The sequence below is a fragment of the Momordica charantia genome (assembly GCF_013281855.1).
Source record: "Momordica charantia cultivar OHB3-1 chromosome 8 unlocalized genomic scaffold, Mcharantia_2.0 BLBB01000008.1, whole genome shotgun sequence".
NCBI lineage: Eukaryota > Viridiplantae > Streptophyta > Magnoliopsida > Cucurbitales > Cucurbitaceae > Momordica > Momordica charantia.
In genome coordinates, this window is record NW_028275166.1 from 34,179,317 (window position 1) to 34,197,797 (window position 18,481).

Consider the following 18,481-nt stretch of genomic DNA (forward strand, 5'->3'; position numbering starts at 1 on the left):
TCCAAAGTTTAGCTAGACTTCAAAATTATTTTAAACAATTGTATTAGAGAAAGAATAGTGACTAAGCATGATTTTTAATGGCACTTAATATTGTCTATTCCTAAGTTTTCTTTTTCTAGAAATTAGCTTCTTTTACTTAACACTTTTTTACCTTTTTAGTGGTACTTTCAAATTTCAAACTAAATTTACAAAACATAAATAGAAACTTTGTTTTTCCTAATAAAGAGTTTATATTTTAAAAAACATTTCCTACAAAATAGAAAATATGTATACGTCAACAAATCGTTATCAAATTGACCATTACATTATGTATTTTTTTTCTTTTACATTTCAACTAAATTTTAAAAATTATATATTATTCAATTAACTATCCAATAAATTGTCCAAATTAAAAAAAAATCATGGGTTCAAATCTTCACCTCAAATCTCACTGATGTGGTGCAAACCCTACACTCCTCCAACACTCAAGTTTATTTGAGAGTTACGTTTTTTTTCCTTTCCAAGGTGGGATGTTCTCTACATATAAAACCACGATGATTACTTCACTAATAAACTTTGTGTCATTAAACCCACAAACACTCATTAGGTTATGATGTCGGTTGGCCCAAATTAGTGAGCCAATCTAAGAGGGATCCCTTGGTTGACCAATGTCAATCCAGTACGTCACAAACACTCATTAGGTTATGATGTCGGTTGGCCCAAATTAGTGAGCCAATCTAAGAGGGATCCCTTGGTTGACCAATGTCAATCCAGTACGTGACACATGTAGTCATGTACACCTTTTTTCCAATATATGTATTTATTTTGAACTTCATATTAGAAATAAGAAAAAGAGGTTATTTTTTAGAAAATTATAACATATGTTTCAGTTTTGTATGAATCTCAATTTTTTTGGAATGACATCTTCCATTATCATATGATACGAAGAAAAACCATAAATTTATCACATGATATGAAGAAAAATCATAAATTAATATGTAGTTAGTTCAACGATAATTGTCATCTCATCCTTATTAGAAAGTCGAGTTCGGAGTCTCCTATCCCACGTATTATAGAAAAAAAAAATGAAGAAACCATAAACTTATCATAAGGGTACTGTGAAAGCCTCCTTTAACAAGCTATTCTTGGAAGTTTGGCAACTTCAAATTGTAAAATATTATATAATTATTCGTTGATTATCAAGCTCAATTTCTTTCCTTTCTATGTTTCTTTTTTCATGGGAAATTTCTTATGAATTTAAAAAAGGAAAAAAAAAAGATTTAATGGGTTTTTGTAGAATCCAACGCCAACCAAAAATTACAATCCTCACACTTAAATATCAAATATAAACAAAATAACAAAGCCAGAGGCGAATCACAGAAGCAGTGAGGAATTTTTGTGATAACAAATTTCTCTCAAATCCCAAGGTGAGTGAAATCGATTTTCTCTTTGCTTCTACAATTTTCATCATTTTCTGGGTTCAATCCGTTTCTTTCTTTTGCAACCCAGATCAAAATTGCAATGATCCTTGATGTATATGTTCTTTTCAGAATTTAGTTTTTGTATCTTGGTTCATCAAAGTCTGTTTTTTTGCTTCTTGGGTCAATTCCATTTTTTCTGACCTGCTGTTTGGTAGCTCGGAAAACAGAAGAAACGTTCAGGAAAATTGGGTATTGGATATTTGTTGATTGTTTTGGTTGCTGTAGTGACATTTTGAAATAAAAAGCTAAAACTATGCTAGTTTTAGTTCTATTAACTTTATTTGAATGTCGACTTTCTGGTTTCATCATCTTGTAATCGAGGAGGTTTTGAGATTCTAAGATTTTAAGATTGTATTTTCGTTTCCGTCCAAGCATTTTCTTAGCAACCAAACATCGCATAATTTCGAATTCGAAGTCCTTTCGGTCCGATGTTAGTGATGGAGATATTTTCGCTTGATGCTCTGTTTAGTTGATGAAGAAGCGATTGAAGAAGAAAATACCGAGCTGTTTTCATCTTATTGTTGTATTCTTGTTGAGCAATCCAGGTTCGACAGACGATTGTCTCAGAAAGCTAATTTTTTTATTCAAACGTTCAAGATTTCGATTTCCTCTTTATGTTCTTGTACTTTCATTAATCTCTCTATTTTCTTATTGCCTACGTTTGTTCACAATCTCTTCGTGTTCAAACAGGGAGAGCCGCTTTCTTAATTCCATATTTTAACATGCGATCTATTCAATTGTATGCATACAGAAGAATTTCTGAAAATCTGTTTGTGTTTTTTCTTTTTTCTTTTTAATAATTTTGAGTCAATTTATTATTCCCCGCCGAAAGTGTTGTTCTGTATGGTTTATTAGGTATTTTGTTTAATTTCTTATTTTAGCTTCATTGAGGTAGTCCTGTGTATTTTAATTCACAAGTTTTTGCTGTTTCTCCTTGAAAAAACAGATTGCTTGCTCTGGAAATTGGTTCACGTATCAGTAAACATGCGATTCAGGAAAGGCAGTAAAGTGGAAGTGCTAAGCAAAAAGGAGGCGCCTTCGGGCTCCTGGCATTCTGCTGAGATTATGTCTGGCAGTGGTCACTATTATACTGTTAGATATGACAAATTTGAGGGTGGCAGTAATCAAACTGTTGTGGAGAGGGTATCGCGTAAGGCTATCAGGCCTTGTCCACCTACTCAGGAAGTTTTGGAAAATTGGGTTCCCGGTGACGTTGTGGAGGTATTTAATGACCGTTCTTGGAAAATGGCTACGGTTTCTGAGGTTTTGGGGAAGAAAAACCATTTGGTCAGATTACTTGGATCTTCTTGTGAATTTAAGGTCAACAAATTTGACATTCGGGCAAGAAGGTCTTGGCAAGATGACAAATGGGTTTTGGTGCACAAGGTTGGTAGTATTTTCTTGATCACTTTTTGTTTATAACTGTTTTTGTTGTTTAAATGTCTAATGTTAAGAAATGTAGAATTTCAGAGGCTTGAATTAATTATATTATCTTGATTTACGTTTCGGTTTGAGTTTTCTTGCTTTGCTGCTGATAGAACAAATATGCACATCAGCTAGTGTTTAAGTTTTGTCTTACCAAGATCTCTACAACATTTAGTGTAGGTTCTCTTTTCTATGGTTTGAGAATGTTGTTTAGTTGAGTTTTGCTTTGAATTTTAAAATTTAGTAAAATGAAAGCATGTATATCAATGTTGTTTGACTGAGGGTCCAAAGTGGCTCCAATGAGAAAGATTAAAAGCAATATTCTTCTTGTCCTGTCCTTCTCGCTATTCCTCTTTAATGTTTTTTTCCAATGTTGTTTGTGCATATAGAAATCTTGCAATCTTGGTGATGATAGCAAAGAAGATGAGAATGCAAGCCCTGGTTTTCATGGTCTGAGCTCCCAAATTCAGAATTGCCAAAACGCTTCTAACTTCGAGAGCCGCAAAAGGGGATCAAACTATGAGTATTCTCAAGCTGAATCAATGGCTAGAGCTGCCTTGAAATGTAGGGTGTTGAAGAAAAAGCGAAGATATCATGGAGTGGTTGCTGGAAATCCTTCCACGTTGCACAGGCATGTAAAATCAATTGCTATCCAAAGAGGTATGCTAGGGGAAAATTTTGGAGGTGCTTCTTTGGATCGAACCGACATTTATGAAATGAACAGTGATAGGAAGAAACTAATGGGTGTAGCTTACCAATCTCTTCAAGAAAGAATTGAACTAAACGATGCTGATAGAGCTACATGCTCTGTTGGCAGTTGCAGTGTCTCTAACAGTGACGACCGCGGGTTACCTTTTCATGTTTCTATTGGTCGCAATGAAGATACGGATGGTTCTAGAAGTGATGCTGAATCTTTTTGTCATTTGGGATATGGAACAGGCAATTTTCTTCTATCCAGAGACAAACCATTGGAAGCTGAAATCCATAGGTTAGAGTTACATGCCTATCGATGCACTATGGAGGCATTATATGCTTCGGGTCCTTTAAGTTGGGAAAAAGAATTATTGCTTACAGATCTTCGTCTATCCCTCCATATATCAAATGACGAGCATTTGATGGAAATAAAAAATTTAGTTTCCACAAGAATTTCAAGTAGATGACAAGTAAAATGCACTTTTCCCCTTCAAGTTTTAAATATTTTTTATGTGTAGAGTGCAATAATGATTAATGTGAATGGTTCCTCTAATTGTACAAAGCATTATGAGAATGATCTTCTTTCTTTATTTTACTATAGCTCGCGGTCTAACTTTGTAGTGTACAAACAGAACAGCATTATTAAAGTTGATTTATCTCAACTCCTGAACGTTTAATTTCCTTCTTGTGTCCATGGATTTATACTATTACAGATGTTTATATATGCTCATGTCCAACAATATATTGGGCACAGTTCAAGAAAACATTATTGTAACAGAGCTTTGCCAGTTGTTTATGATAATTTGATGGAATCCTTTCTTCACCTTTTTCATATGACCTTTTGCAGAATCTATCCTGTGATAGCTTAATCATCATTGTACCACTTGGAACTCTGAGAAATTTCACTTGAGAACACTGTTGATGCATTTGTTCCAGTGTTGAAGTTGGGGGCTTTTGCGCGCCACACTTCTAATGGTGTAAATAAGATTCTCCATTTTCCTTTTATATACAATATGAAAATTTTACTTACATTTCTTGTGAAGATGCATTGATATCAGTTTATATGGGTTATTGCATCCATTCAACTAAGGACATGCTTGAGCCTGACATCCTTCCTTCTGTGGAGGATTAGACTCTTCTTCATGTTTGGGGCTGACCTCTCTTCTTAATGGTTGAAACAAAGGTCTGTCAAATTTTCACACGAAACTATACAATTAAGTAACAGTCTTTTAGTTTTTTCATCTATTATACTTTAATTCATTGAAGTTTGCTGCATGTCTCTGTCACCAGGAGATCCTCATGATAAAATCTTTAAAGAAGAAAGAGAGAAAGAGAGAAAGAGAGAAAGAGAGAAAGAGAGAGAAGCAAGCCTAGAATCATTTCATTTGACATTTTAAAGTTAAATTATAAAACGTATGGAGTGAAAGCACAAATAACTTGATCTTGATGTTTTATTTAGATCTTTTAGGCAACTTGTTACTTTGATGTTATAGCGTTGAATGTTTTGATGGGTAGGAGAGAAAGGGCATATTTGTTTCCCTCAGGAATCTGTTCCGTGGGGGAACAGGAACCTCTAAGATTATTTAGTTTTTTTTTTTTTTGCTAGTTTAGTGGTCCTGCGAAGTGGGAACTCCAATTTCCCTGAAGCTGCTTCATTTTGGAATTGTCTATTTGGAACATTTTCAAATTTTCAGCAGTAAAACACAATGTTCTGTACATATTTTGGAGGTATCAAAACTCCTTATCTGCCATTGTTTCACTGACCCTCTTGACATTGCCAACTGTCAAAAGTCTGATAAGGGCCTCATGTACAGTATTATAAATCACGGCATTTGATTGTGTCTGAATAGGGACCAAGCTACTGATAGGATAAACTTGTGAAATGCTTGTCTTTTATGTTTTTAATTCTTCAGGTGATTACTCAAGGAACTTCATAGTTTTCATAGGATTATACCTCTTCTTGATGTAGCATCAGTTTATATATATATATATACACATAATGATTGAGGCAAACATCTTACAGAGAACATATACTAAAGGCGAAAGAAACTGACAATTTTTAGGTATCTTTTATGATCACATCCTCAGGTTTCTGAAATGGATATCTGCACTGCACATCATGTTCACTGTTCTATGTACACCACTGGTTATGGAGCTACAATTCAGTCTTCAATTATGAATGATCATTCTTCATGGTATTAATTTAAAAAGTTCTTTGTTACAACGACGGATCTATTTCTCTTTGATGAACATGTTGACTAAAAAGTCAACAACTCCCTATTGGGGGGAGCAGTAGGGGGGTGAATTTCCCACCCTAGTTAATTTGTACAATGCAATAGTTTATTTCTTGTTTTTAAATTTGCAAATATGAATTAAATAATGACCACTAGACAACCTCACATAATAGGTACATGATCCAGGTAACATAAAATAGAATTGATGGATTCTGTTTCTTCCTTCTTATCCAATGCATACATATGTTATTTTCATGAGAGTAAAAATAGGTTAATTTTAGAAGGCTTGATAGTGTTTTTATGTGCATCCTGCAGACATATCATACTCTAGAGATGTATAGTTCCAGCTCGGCGTTAAAGCCAGTGTAGAACTTGTCTCAAAGCTGTGGGTGGATTTCCCCTCATGCTCCTCAATTGCTTTCAGATGCATAAAGAGTGAGCCTTGCTCTATAACTATCATGCTTATTGGAACGTTTGAATCCAAAAAAGCCTCATCTCATCATTAATTCTTTTGTTTTACTTTCTTAATTAGTCTTCATTTCATTTCACTGACTCCTGTGCCTGATCATGCCTGCTTTTTTAGACGAATTAGCAGAACTACTGTTCACATTCATTTTACTTTCTTTTTTTGGCTTTAATGTCCATAGATTTCTCCATTTTTGTTCTTCATCTTCACTTGACTTGAAATTTGGCACTATTGCTTGACCCCCAATATTTGATAGCAAGGAAAATTCAGAATCCTGAGTGGATTTTTGTTCCATGGTCGATTCTTTTAGGAAGAGCATTGTACTGGCTGTTTACTGTTGTAGTGTTGTGTGAGGTATATTACAAGAACGCAACCTTTGTTTCTCAATTATTCTGCTTTCTGTTTCAAAATTTGCCTGCATAAAAACAAAAACAAACAGGGTTTTTTTTGGCATTGATTGGTACTGATGGGGCATCTTCTTGTTTGTCTTTCTATTTTATATACTGAATTGATCTGAAACAGTTTGTTCACTGTAATGGCTAGATAAATTGTGGTTAAGGTAAAATCTATTGTTCGACCTAAGAATCTTCTGAAGTTTTCATGTGAGTTAGTTACAGAATCGAGGGCTTAAAAATAAGTTTAAATATGGTTTTTGTGGCTGAATATTTAAAATTTTGATCTTTGTCCTTAAATTTTTTACTTCTATTTTTATTCTTTTAGCTTTTGAAGCTATTTTAGGCCCTACCATAAAAGCTTACCTTCAGTCCCTGCCACAAAAGGGAATGTAGATGTGGCATATGGATACATGACGTGTTATATCATGTTTCAATAGAAGGACTTGAGTATTGAAATCAGAATTGTAAAAGTTGAATGGCCAAAATGAAAATAGATAAAGTTTAGGGACTAGAATCAAAATTTTAAAAGTTTAGGGATAAAACTAGAAAAAAAAAATCCAAAACTATATCTCTAAAACTATAAAGAAAACATTTTGATAGTATCCAACATTGAATGTTAGAAGTAGGTGACATTTAAAGAATATGAAATTGAATATGAAGAACCACAATGCCTAACTATCCAACAAGATAGTAAAAACCCCACTAAGTTTTGTTGGGCCAGCAGGTCTAGTCGAATCAATGCATTGTTTGTAATAGTAATAGCAATCCATCTTACAACCAAGTCTATTGTTCCACTCTAAGAAAGTCATACTTTTGAACTCAAAATCTCTTGCTGTTTAATTTCTTATGTCCTCTCCTTCAACAGCAGCTTTTTAGTGGAAAACTTCTTCAACCCATATGATAAATGCTTCTCCACTAATGGTACAGTTTACCCCATTTGATGGAGTTTTTGTTTTCTATCCCCCCTCCCCCCAAAAAACACTATTTCTCTGATGTTATAAGGTCTTACTTGAATAGGTTCTATTCTATACGTTGTACACGGAGATGGGTTCTTGCGATTTCATGTTTATAGAGAAAACGAAGGCCGTGTACCGATACGGCCAAAGTCTCTTTGTTTGGTTGGTCTGTGTAAATTATAAGCAGTCAAAAGAAGGGGTAAATGAGATGGGTAGAAAGGAAGAGGGAAAGAGAGTAGGAATAAGGATTGGCACATGGGAGTTGGGTGAGTTATAGTTAAATCACATCTTTTCATGTTTATTTGGAAGGGAAAGGGAAAAAAAGTTGATTCTGGGTTGGAAAAAGGTTCTGTTTAGAAACAGGGAATTGGGTTGCCAGAGGCTTAGCTGTAGGCTATGCAGGTGGAATTGTCATCCAGTTAACAAACAGAGCTCCAAGTTTTGGCAAAAATGAGCAGTGCATTTATGTGGCTCCACGAAATCCTCTCCTGTTGTCTCGTTTGCACCTCTTCATGATTGCTATTCCCATGTGATTTTGCCTCCCACACTCTTAGACACAGAAAGTAAGAGAGAGAGAGGGGAGGCTCTGTTGTATTGTATATACATATAGGATCTTCATTTCAGTGATCTGTTGTGGAAAATGATCTTGAATAATCAAGTGATTTGTTATGAAAGTATTGGTATTGTCTTGATGATCTTAAATATTAAGGGTTGTATCATCGAGTTATTATGGAAAATGATGTTTTAATTGATGGGTCTTAAATGGAGCGGGATCAGTATGTCATGGAAAAAATGGTCGTTTTGTGAAAAATGGTTAATATGGTCATTTGGGTACAGTTATATATATCGTATTCAAACTTAGTTTGAGTTATTTGTTATGGGAAATTGATGTTTTAGTTGTTATGAGAAAATGATTCATGTGATGATCATCAATACGAGAATCTTATGACCCATGTGGGCATGGCTTAATTGAGAAGACACCTATTATCTTCCATTAGAGTTTTATGAAAAAATATTATGAAACTCTGTTTCAGTTGAGTTATTATGGAAAATGATGTTTTAATCGACGAATCTCAAATATGGTGGTATGTTATGAAAAGGAATGTTAAGAGGTCATTTGGTACAACTAATATAATACGATCTTAAATCGAGTGATTTGTTATGAGAAAATGATTGCCTTCTATAGAGATAAATGAGAGTGTTTTTGCAGGAAAAAAAAAACTAATAATAAAACAAAGGGGTCCTTTGGTAGGATCTTGATTTGTTATAGAAAGTGATGTTTTAATTGTGGTCTTAGATCAAGTGAATTGTTGTGCAAAAATGATAGGTATGATGGTCTTAAATGTAAGTGTATTATTGTGAAAGAAAATAAATAAACAAATAAAGAAGGGGTCATTTGGTACAACTATATATCATGCTATCTTAAGTTAAGAATTTGATTTATGGAAAATGACATTTTAATGTGTGGTTTAGACTTTAGATAAAGTGATTTGTTTGAGAAAAATATAGTCTAAAGAGCCTTAAATATGAATTTTTTTATGAAAAATGTGTTACAGGTCATTTGGTACAACTATATCCTATACGTCCTTAATTTAAATGGTTTATTATGGAAAATGACATTTTTTTTTAATTAATTGTGATTATGGAAAGAGGATTGTTTTCATGGCCTTAAATATGAGTGTCCATTCATGAAAAAGTAATAAGAGGACATTTGGTCGAGTTGTATTCAATAATTTATTATGGAAAAGATGTTTTAATTAATGGTTCTTAAATCAAGTGATTTATTATTGAAAAATCATTGTTTGATGCTCTTAAAGATGATTGTCATCTTTTGAAAAGTATTAACAAGTATGCCAGCGTAAGGATAAGAAATTTGAGCTTTAGTTCGATTGGTTAAGGTATCTCTTTTCAATCATGAGATGAGTTTGAATCTCTATCCGTACATGTTGTTGTATTGAAAAAAGAAGAAAAAGATAAATAAGAAATTTGAGATAATGGACGGCACGAAAAATGAAATTGTGATGTCTAAGAAATTGAAGGATGTAGTATTTAGTTATCAATATTATCGATCTTCATCGGTTTGATCTCAAAACCAATTAAGAGCGAAAAAAGTAACTCATGTCTATTATAAACCTTCAATGTGATTTGCTGCTCCATTGTTCGTACACCACATATTTATGGGATCATCTCTACTATTCTTTCAACCTCTCCTCTACTCTCCCTAGCCATATCGAGATTTTCTTCAATGAGACTCTCTCCTCCTCTTCAGATAGCAGTAGGTGTATTCTCTGGTGAAATAGTGTTGGTGCTGTTCTTTGGAATATTTGGTCGGAAAGAAATAACCGACTTTTCTTGGACAATTCTCATTCTTATGCTCTCCTTTGGTAAGATATTAAAGTTTCGGCCTCTAGTCTCTTCAAAATCACATCCTTTTCGTAATTATGACATTTCTACCCTTTTGCTTTTAATTGGAGTACTTTTATATAGTTTCTTATTTTGTGTGCATGGTTCTCACATACTTCATCCTAAATGAAACGTGTTCTTTCTTACAAAAAAAAAAAAAGTGAGATTCTTAACATGTCTCCTCAAGATTGTAGTTCTTTTGACTCATCGATCTTGACCGGATCTCATTTTTGAACCGAATGCTCACCTGAACTTTTTAAGTTCTCTTACCATATTAATATTCATGAGTTTCATCTCAAAACCAATTGGTAATGAAAGAAAAGTAGTCCACATCTATTATAAACCTTTGTTAGGTTGCTTATCTTTTTCAACGTAGGATCTTTAACAGATATAATTGTACGGGAATGAAAGCCTATAAATGAATGCATGTGTTTGGATCGTACAAAATATGAAACTATATAAAGTAACAATCCCACGAACTGATGTTTGCATATTAGACGACTTTGATCCCATGAGTTCATGTTTGCATATCAAACAACTTGAATCCCACGAACCCATGTCTGCATATCAAACCACTCCAAATACTCATAAAAACTTGTGTCTTTTCTCCTTTATGAACAAGACAAGAATTTGAGAGCTCACATCTATTCAATTTTAGTTAACAGTGGGAACTCATTACAATAAATTCCAAAAGAAAAAATTATAATTTAATTATAAATGGAATTCAATTAGGTCCCCATAACTCTCATTCTTTATAAATGAGTGAGATTTGCATTAATTTCCAAGTAAATGGAGCTGTCTTTCTCTAATCAAGGCCAGGCATCAACCAGCTCATATCCTTTGGTTTCAAGTGTAAATTTAAGAAAGAAATTAAAAATACTTTTAAATAAATTGGTAATCAAATTAGCTAATAAAATATGGAATATTAGAATGTTGAAATCGTCTTGTAGTGCAGATGGAGGAGACAAAGGCTTTGATGTTAATGTGGAAGCATGCCAACTGAGACAAACCCATGAGTGAGGGAGAAGGGTTGTAATTAATAATAAATAACTTTATATTAAAAAAAACAACAATCCAAGTACATCAAATTTATAATTAGTTTATTAAAAAAAGTCTAAGCTTAATAAAGACATGGCTAAAAATAATATTACTTGATAATATCATGCATGAGAAGTGAAGGAAAAAATATATATATTGAAAAGTGAAAGTGTTTTGAATTATTATCCAAATCACTTGCATGTGATAATAATGGTTTTGGATTTCTCTTTGAGCACAATTTTCAAAATCAATATAGTGATATGATAAGGCAGAATGAAAATAATTAGGGTCACAAGGGTTAGTATTGATGAGAGGGTCACATGCTATTGATTCCTTTAACCAAAATAGCCTTTAAAGAAACATTAATGGGAATAAATATCTCTTTTTCTCTTTCACTAAGCACACTTCATTTGGGGAATATAAAAAAAAAAAAAAAAGCCTAAAGATTAGAGCTTTTATCTCTTCATGATAGCATAGAAGATCCCAAAAGGTAACATACAAAAAAGAAAGGATGTTTCTATGAAATCTAACTTGTTGTATTCTATATATTATAAGACAACTCAGAATCCCCAAAACCCCATAAAGAGAATGCAACAAAAACTTCAAAAAAAAAAAAAAAAAAAAAGAAAAAATTGGATTTGCATATGTTGGTTTTAGCAACCATTTTGCTTTTAACATAGAGCCTATAAATTGCTGTCATTTCATTTGCCTTGCCCATTATTAGCCCTTCTTCTGATCTTGTTTTCAAAATCATCTCTCATATATGCAACTAAGAATAACTTAATATCATATACTTTCAAAAGTACGTTTTGTTTTAAGGTCTTTCATTTTACAGTTAAAAAAGTCAAGTTATGTCCGATCTTGTCTCAAGTAGTAATTTCTTTCGCTTTTCAAATTTAATCCAAACAAACTTTCACGTTAATTGTCACGGGTAAATTTTCACCTAAAAAATTCATGTGGATGTGTAAAAAGTAATACAACAACCTTGATATATACTTATAAAAAACTATTAAAATATATATAGCATGAAATGTCTTTTATTGGTCCCTTGAAAAAGAAAAAAAGGTTTTTGAAACAAGTGAGAAAGGAACCTCGTTGGTATTTGCACACCACCAATGCCTCTTGATTTGGTGACAAAAAGGAACAAAACCAGAAGAGGAGGGAAAGTGGGTTTTTATATACAATAATAATATTATCAAAGGGGACTGTGGCATTATCATTGGAGATTGTAAAATTTTGCTAAGAAATTCCAAACACAAGGATGTGATTTTGTAAAGGTAGATTTGTTTCAGAGAAATTTTCACATACCCATTTCCCAAAGTGCCTTTTCTTTAATCCTTTATTGGTGAAGGCATTGAAATGAGAGCTAGGCTTGCCTTCATTTGTGGATCATCAAATTATGCTTGCCCAAACTAGACCCAATCATCAACAATTCCATTGCTTTTTTCTTTTATGGGGTTCCCCAATTCCTCACTGGAACCCATCCATCATCCCTCTAACTTAATTAATTTTCAATTCTTTTAGCCCATCAAAATAACCACACCACAACTTTGCATTGGTAATGCCAGATTTTGTAATCATTCTTACTTAAAACACTAGTAAAGTTTTAGTTAGTGTGTATGAGATATTAATAGGGTTAATAATCCATGATTAGATTAAATTACAAGTACGGTTCTCCGAGGGTTGTGTCAAATAATAAGATGTCTTGGATTTATTTGATACAAGTTGAAGGACAAAAGTTATAATTTAAACATAAATAACTAAGATTTAGATCGAAAAGAATTATGAACAAGTAAAAAACGAGATGATGATACAACAAAAAATGTGTAGAAATTGGTGAAAAAAAATATACATTACATACACATGAGAGGGAAAGAGAGAAGGGGAAAACACAAGGAATCTGCCTTTACCCTAAGTTGTTAGTCTCTCTAAAATCCTAATTCAAAGCACAAGGTTACATGCCAAGGGGAAAATGTTAGAATTTTTTTTTTTTTCTTGGAAGTTTCCACAAGGGGTAAAGAAAAAACAAGGGCATGAGGTTAGCTTTTTGGAGGATGATTGTTATTATGCAGTGGGTTCAAGGGTAGTTTGGAGATTTCACTTGGTAGGGGGATGAATGGTTATGATATGATCATGACCGTTGGATGAATGAGATGGGTAATTTTTGGAAGATAATGGGTGCACCATATTGTGGATAAAGTAGCATCTGGACCGCTGGTGCGTGCTGATAAGAGGGTCCCACTCGAAAAGAGAATCTCTGGAGTATGATTGCAAGAGCTAACTTTGCTTGCAAAGTAGCCAAGTTTTGCCCAATACAGGTTCGGGCTCCGAGTCCGAATGGTATGAACCCGACCCGATGGTTTGCTGCCCGGGCCACACCCTCTGCAAATCGCTCCGGGTTGAACTCGTTCGCGTCGTTCCCCCATATGGTTTGATCGTGATGAACGGCCAAGATTGGAATCAAGAGCTCGGTGCCACGTGGAATTCTGTAACCGCCTAGCTCCACGTCAGCTTTCGCTCGCCGAATAGTTGCCACTGTTGGCGGGTATAGCCGTAGCGATTCGTTGACGATCATGCTCAGCTGCACAAACAAGCCCCCAACTCTAATTTTACTAAACTACCCTTTGTAATGGTAAATGTGTTAAAAATGATAAATTTGCAAAAAGAAAAAATTGCATACCGTTTTGAGGTTTGCAACGTCATCTTTGGAGGGAATGTCACGTGCTCCACACACCCTCAGTACCTCGTCACGTGCTTTTAGCTGCCATTGTGGGTGCATTGCCATGAGGATGGTAGTCCACGTCAGCAAATTGGAAGTGGTCTGTTTGCCAGCAAAGAAAAACCCCTTGCACTCCTCCACAATGTCGTTAACCGTAATAGCGGAAGGAGAAGAGTTGGAGGCTCGAATCATCAATCCAAGTAAATCCTTCGAACCATTCTCAACCGAATTCTCCCGCCGCCGGTCGATCAGCTTCGTCAACGACTTCTTTATCTCTTTGTCCAATCTCCACGAATTTACATTCGTTCTTGTAGGTAAAAATCTAACAAATCAAAGAAACAGATTGAGAATTAATCTCTACGTCAATCTCAATCTCTTAAAGAGCTGACACTACTCATTTACTCAATTTGAAACTCTCCGGTAGCACGGGAACACCTTCTGTAAGTAAAAGGAAGTATGATACTCCCATAGTGGATTTTTCTCGAAAAGAAAGAGTTAAAAGGGTACCTATAGGCAGGGATGAAAACTTTTTGGAAGGCCTTGGCGGCGAGGGCCATTTGTTGGGCTTGCAAGCGAAAAATGGCTTTTCCATCTTCATAGCTGGAGCCAAAGGCGGTCCTAGTGATGACGTCTTCTGTTAGGGTTTGGAACCACTCTGAAACTTCAATTTCCACCTCACCCGAATCTCCTGTCATTGCTGACCATTTCTCCAACATATCCACAACACTTTTTGCCATCACTGGAATCAACAACTAAAAAAAAACAAACAATTAATTCAAATTTACTAAAAAAAGAACAAGAAAAAGAAAAAAAAAAATCTTTTTCTTTTCTTTTCTTACTTTGAGATTTTCCATGTGGAAAGAAGGGGAGATGATTTTGCGATGGTGAGCCCATTTTTGGCCCTTGAGGCTCAGCAGGCCGTCGCCTTCCAGCTGTTTCACCAGTGGGTGAGGCTCGTTTTTTTCGCACAATTCTGACTTTGATGTGAAGATTTCTCTGATCAGGTCTGGATCCGACACCGCCAACCTCACCGTCGGCCCGAACCACACCAGAAATTTCGAACCTTTAAAACCATAAACATAACTCAACTAGTTAAGACGACAATATTAATCATCTCGATAGTAAAAAGTTTTGAACTTTAGAACAAAACAAGAGACGGACATCATAGATTTTCTCCTGATAACATAACTCAACAACTTAAAAGATACTGTATCATCTGGGTGGTAAAAATTTTGAACTTTAGAACAAAATAAGAGATGGGTACCATAGATTTACTTCCCATGAGTTATACTCAACAAGTTAAGATACGATATTTTTGATCTGGGTGGTAAAAATTTTGAACTTTGGAACAAAAAAGAAGGAGATGGGTACCGTAAATTTTCTTCCAATGATGATAAAAAGGGAGAACACGAGGGAGAATGTTGTGGGAGGCATTAGGAAGAGAATGAGAAGAAGCTTTAAGCATCATTCCGACGATTTCTTTGACGTTTCCGATGAAGAAACGATAAGGGGGACCTCTAATTCCTTGCCGGAAAAAATGGTGTTCGATCTTCCTCGGCCGCCACCACAGCACCACCCCCGCCCTCGCCGCCGCCGCCGCCAGAAACAAGCACAAACCCCATACTTGAACCCTCTCGTAAAACTCTCCCTCCATTTTTGATTGCTCTCTTCTCTTCAATCGCCTTAATTTTCCTGTTTATATTGGTTTGTTTGTAGAGTTCGTGGCTTCGCTTTTAAATACTCAAAGTGAAGAGAGAGAGAGAGAGAAATTTAATGAAAGAGAGAGAAAGAAAGCAAGGCCAGCGGCGTAGGGGCCGCCATTGGAATGCTAAGGGTCAACGAACCCAAGGAGGGGTCTCTATAAATCTTCATTTCCAAAATTCTCTTATTTATCACATCATTTAAAATAATTTTTAATTGTTACCTAGTTTAACGATAATTTACACGTAAATTTTCTTCAAAGTCAAAAATTTGATTCTTTGTATCTCTAAATTGTTGTACTAAAAAAAAGTTAGAATTAAAAGAGATAAATATAAGAATAAAAAGAAAAATAAAATAAAATAAATAACTTCGATTATTTGTATCTCTAAATTGTTCGTACTAAAAAAAGTTACAGTTAAAAGAGATAAATATAAGAACAAAGAGAAAAAATAAAATAAATAACTGTCGAATTTTTAACCGTGATGAATAGAAATCTATTTAATTATGCCCTTAAATTATATTTTTTCTTAATTTTATTTTTTATTCTTGTTGTAGTGAATAAGATGGTCAAGAGACAGTAAAAATCTCTTTACAAAAAGAATGATGTCATTTAAAGAAATGAAGATGGGGAAAGAAAAAGGACAAGGTTAGAAGAAAAAATTGATGGGTCAAGAGATATTATTAAAGGGTGTCTCATAGAGGAGAAATTATTTGAGTAGCTCATGTAACATGACCGAAGATTGTATACTATGGAATAAATGAGAGAAAATTTTATTATAAAATTTATCTTGAAGTGGTATTGAATAATTATTATTTGGAATAGATAAATTTTAGATCCACGTCTAATAGTAATCGAGATAGCTACATTGGATAATTATTTTTTCTAATAAAGATGATGTACTAATATACTTTAGAGTATATTAGTATTTTTATATATGTCCTTTTAAGTAGAGTATTGTAAGAAAATATGTTTTATTTTCTTATTTTCTTATTTTTTTTTATTTTCGTAATTTATTTTTCATCCTATGTTTCTAATTAAAATTAAAAAAAAAATTCTAGCTTTATCGTAAAACAATTTGACTTTACTAGTTGATTTGATAAAATGAAAAATTATATCTCGAGGATATGGAAGATGATTGAAATAGTAAGGAAAATCAAATGAAGGAAAAGGAATAAATTTAGAATAAGAAAAATCAAAAGGTCTTTTTCTTTTTTTCTTTTTTTTTTCCTGATGGGTTGCTTTACTTGATAACAATTTAGAGTTGAATAATGATTAATTAAAATTCAATTTCAATTTCAGAAGAGAAATTAAATGATATAGAAAGGAACAAAACAGTATAGTGATGTCATTTCAAAAAAACAAAATTAGAAAATAAATCAAAAGAAATAGGGAAAAATTATAAAATAAAACCTTCCTTCTCATCCATATAATATCTTAGGTATGACAAAATTTTCCCTTATATTACTCTACTCTAAACCACAAAATTTAATTTATTGTTAAGTTATTAATTAATATAATATTTTTGTAAATAATGTTTTTGTCCACTCCACAATAAATATATCCTCTCTCTTGATGTGGATCCAACTCAGGTCAAACGTACAAAGTTATTAATAGCAAAGACAATTTAATATATGCAAATATTTATCTCTAACTCTATTATTATTAATTAAATAAAGCATATATTATATGAAAGTAGGACATTCTAATTAAAAAACGTGCCCCATTTTGTATTATGGTACTTTGTTGAGGAATAAATGCAATTAATTAATTTCAATTTCCCCAAGAAAAAGAGAGAGATCCAAAAAAAATTTATCTTTAAATAATATGTAATAAATGAGATTGTCTTTAGCTTAGTAACCATAACTTTATCAATTTTCCTTTATCTTCTCCTTGTGATCACTATGATTTTATTTTATAATATTTGGAATTTTTAATTATTCTATTTTTTATGGACATTATTTTGGATTTAAGCTCTCAAATGGTTTATTTTTTTCTTGATTATATTTGAGGTGTTCTTCAAGTAATGATTGGGAGATGACAGAGCAGCATGAGTTGTGCATATTGATTCTCACATACCTAATTAGGATCTTCTTCATGCTGTTTTTAATTAATAATACCAATTTTTTGGACCATAAGAAATAGATATTATCAACATAAATTTAATATGGAATTACAATTATAAATGGAGTTATTAATTACATGAATTTAAGAGTAGTCCTTGTAGGGGAAAAGATTGTTGGATATGACCTATTAACAGTAAATATTTTGTAATTAGAAAAACAACAAAATCTAATAATCTCTTTTTAATCATACATTAAATTTTGATTAGGATGTTTTTCTTATATATATATATATATATATATATATATCAAGCTAAATATTAGAAAATGAATTTCTTGAAATAGGAGGTGGCCTACTACTAGAATTCAGCCTAAAAATATTTCTTTACCATTTTGAAAATTGGAGCTTTTTTTTTTCCTTTTTTTTTTTTTCAATTTTAAGTAGAGAGATAAAAGATTCACCAATCACCATTCTTCCTTAAAGATTCACATTCACATACAACTTTCTGATTAGGCTTTTCTAGGGCATACATTTCTTTGTCAAAATTTCAATGAGTAGTCACTTTACAAGAATATTTTCAAATATACATTGAATCCCTTTATTATATGTTAATTTCTACATTCTTTTAACCAAGATTCAAACTTTCCAAACTTTTAAGGTAAAGTTTGATATATTTCTATTATGGGAAGTGAAAGATTTCAATTTAGCCATCAAGGAAAGGTGGGTTTGTAAATCAAGAAAAGAGGGGAAGAAAAAGAGGAAATAAAATTCAATTTCACTTTCCCTTAAATTAAAACATGATTTTTCTTTAGAAAATTAATAGTCAATAAAGAACAAATTAGAATCCCCCTTGTGATTTTCTTTGTATGTTTCTTTAGAGAATGATTGAGAAGAAATAAATTCGAACTTTCCCACATAATTTCGTTCAT

At 33.1% G+C, this 18,481-nt stretch overlaps 2 protein-coding genes across 17 annotated transcripts; one reads left to right on the forward strand and one right to left on the reverse strand.

The window, feature by feature from the left end:
* The first annotated feature begins 1,202 nt into the window (after positions 1-1,202).
* LOC111013114 (Plant Tudor-like RNA-binding protein) lies at positions 1,203-8,331 on the forward strand. Of its 16 annotated transcripts, none has more exons than XR_015793019.1 (6): positions 1,455-2,005; positions 2,407-2,846; positions 3,275-3,873; positions 4,426-6,247; positions 7,539-7,594; positions 7,691-8,331. XR_015793019.1 is itself a non-coding variant. In XM_088128019.1 (4 exons), exons 1-4 carry the CDS (start codon positions 1,933-1,935, stop codon positions 4,445-4,447), a joined length of 1,134 nt encoding a protein of 377 aa, XP_087984145.1. In that variant the 5' UTR covers positions 1,455-1,932; the 3' UTR covers positions 4,448-8,331. The 16 variants fall into 16 exon arrangements, 3 of the variants coding, with proteins under 3 accessions (XP_022143181.1, XP_087984145.1, XP_087984144.1); XR_015793021.1 differs by having other exon boundaries at positions 7,542-7,594; XR_015793020.1 differs by having other exon boundaries at positions 4,426-5,773; positions 6,128-6,247; positions 7,539-8,331.
* Positions 8,332-12,875: 4,544 nt separating this feature from the next.
* Positions 12,876-15,617, reverse strand: BAS1 (Cytochrome P450 superfamily protein). Its single transcript, XM_022287325.2, has 5 exons — positions 15,161-15,617; positions 14,629-14,852; positions 14,297-14,541; positions 13,751-14,111; positions 12,876-13,651 (listed from the first exon to the last, which is right to left on the reverse strand). Exons 1-5 carry the CDS (start codon positions 15,441-15,443, stop codon positions 13,202-13,204), a joined length of 1,563 nt encoding a protein of 520 aa, XP_022143017.1. The 5' UTR covers positions 15,444-15,617; the 3' UTR covers positions 12,876-13,201.
* Between the last annotated feature and the right edge of the window lie 2,864 nt (positions 15,618-18,481).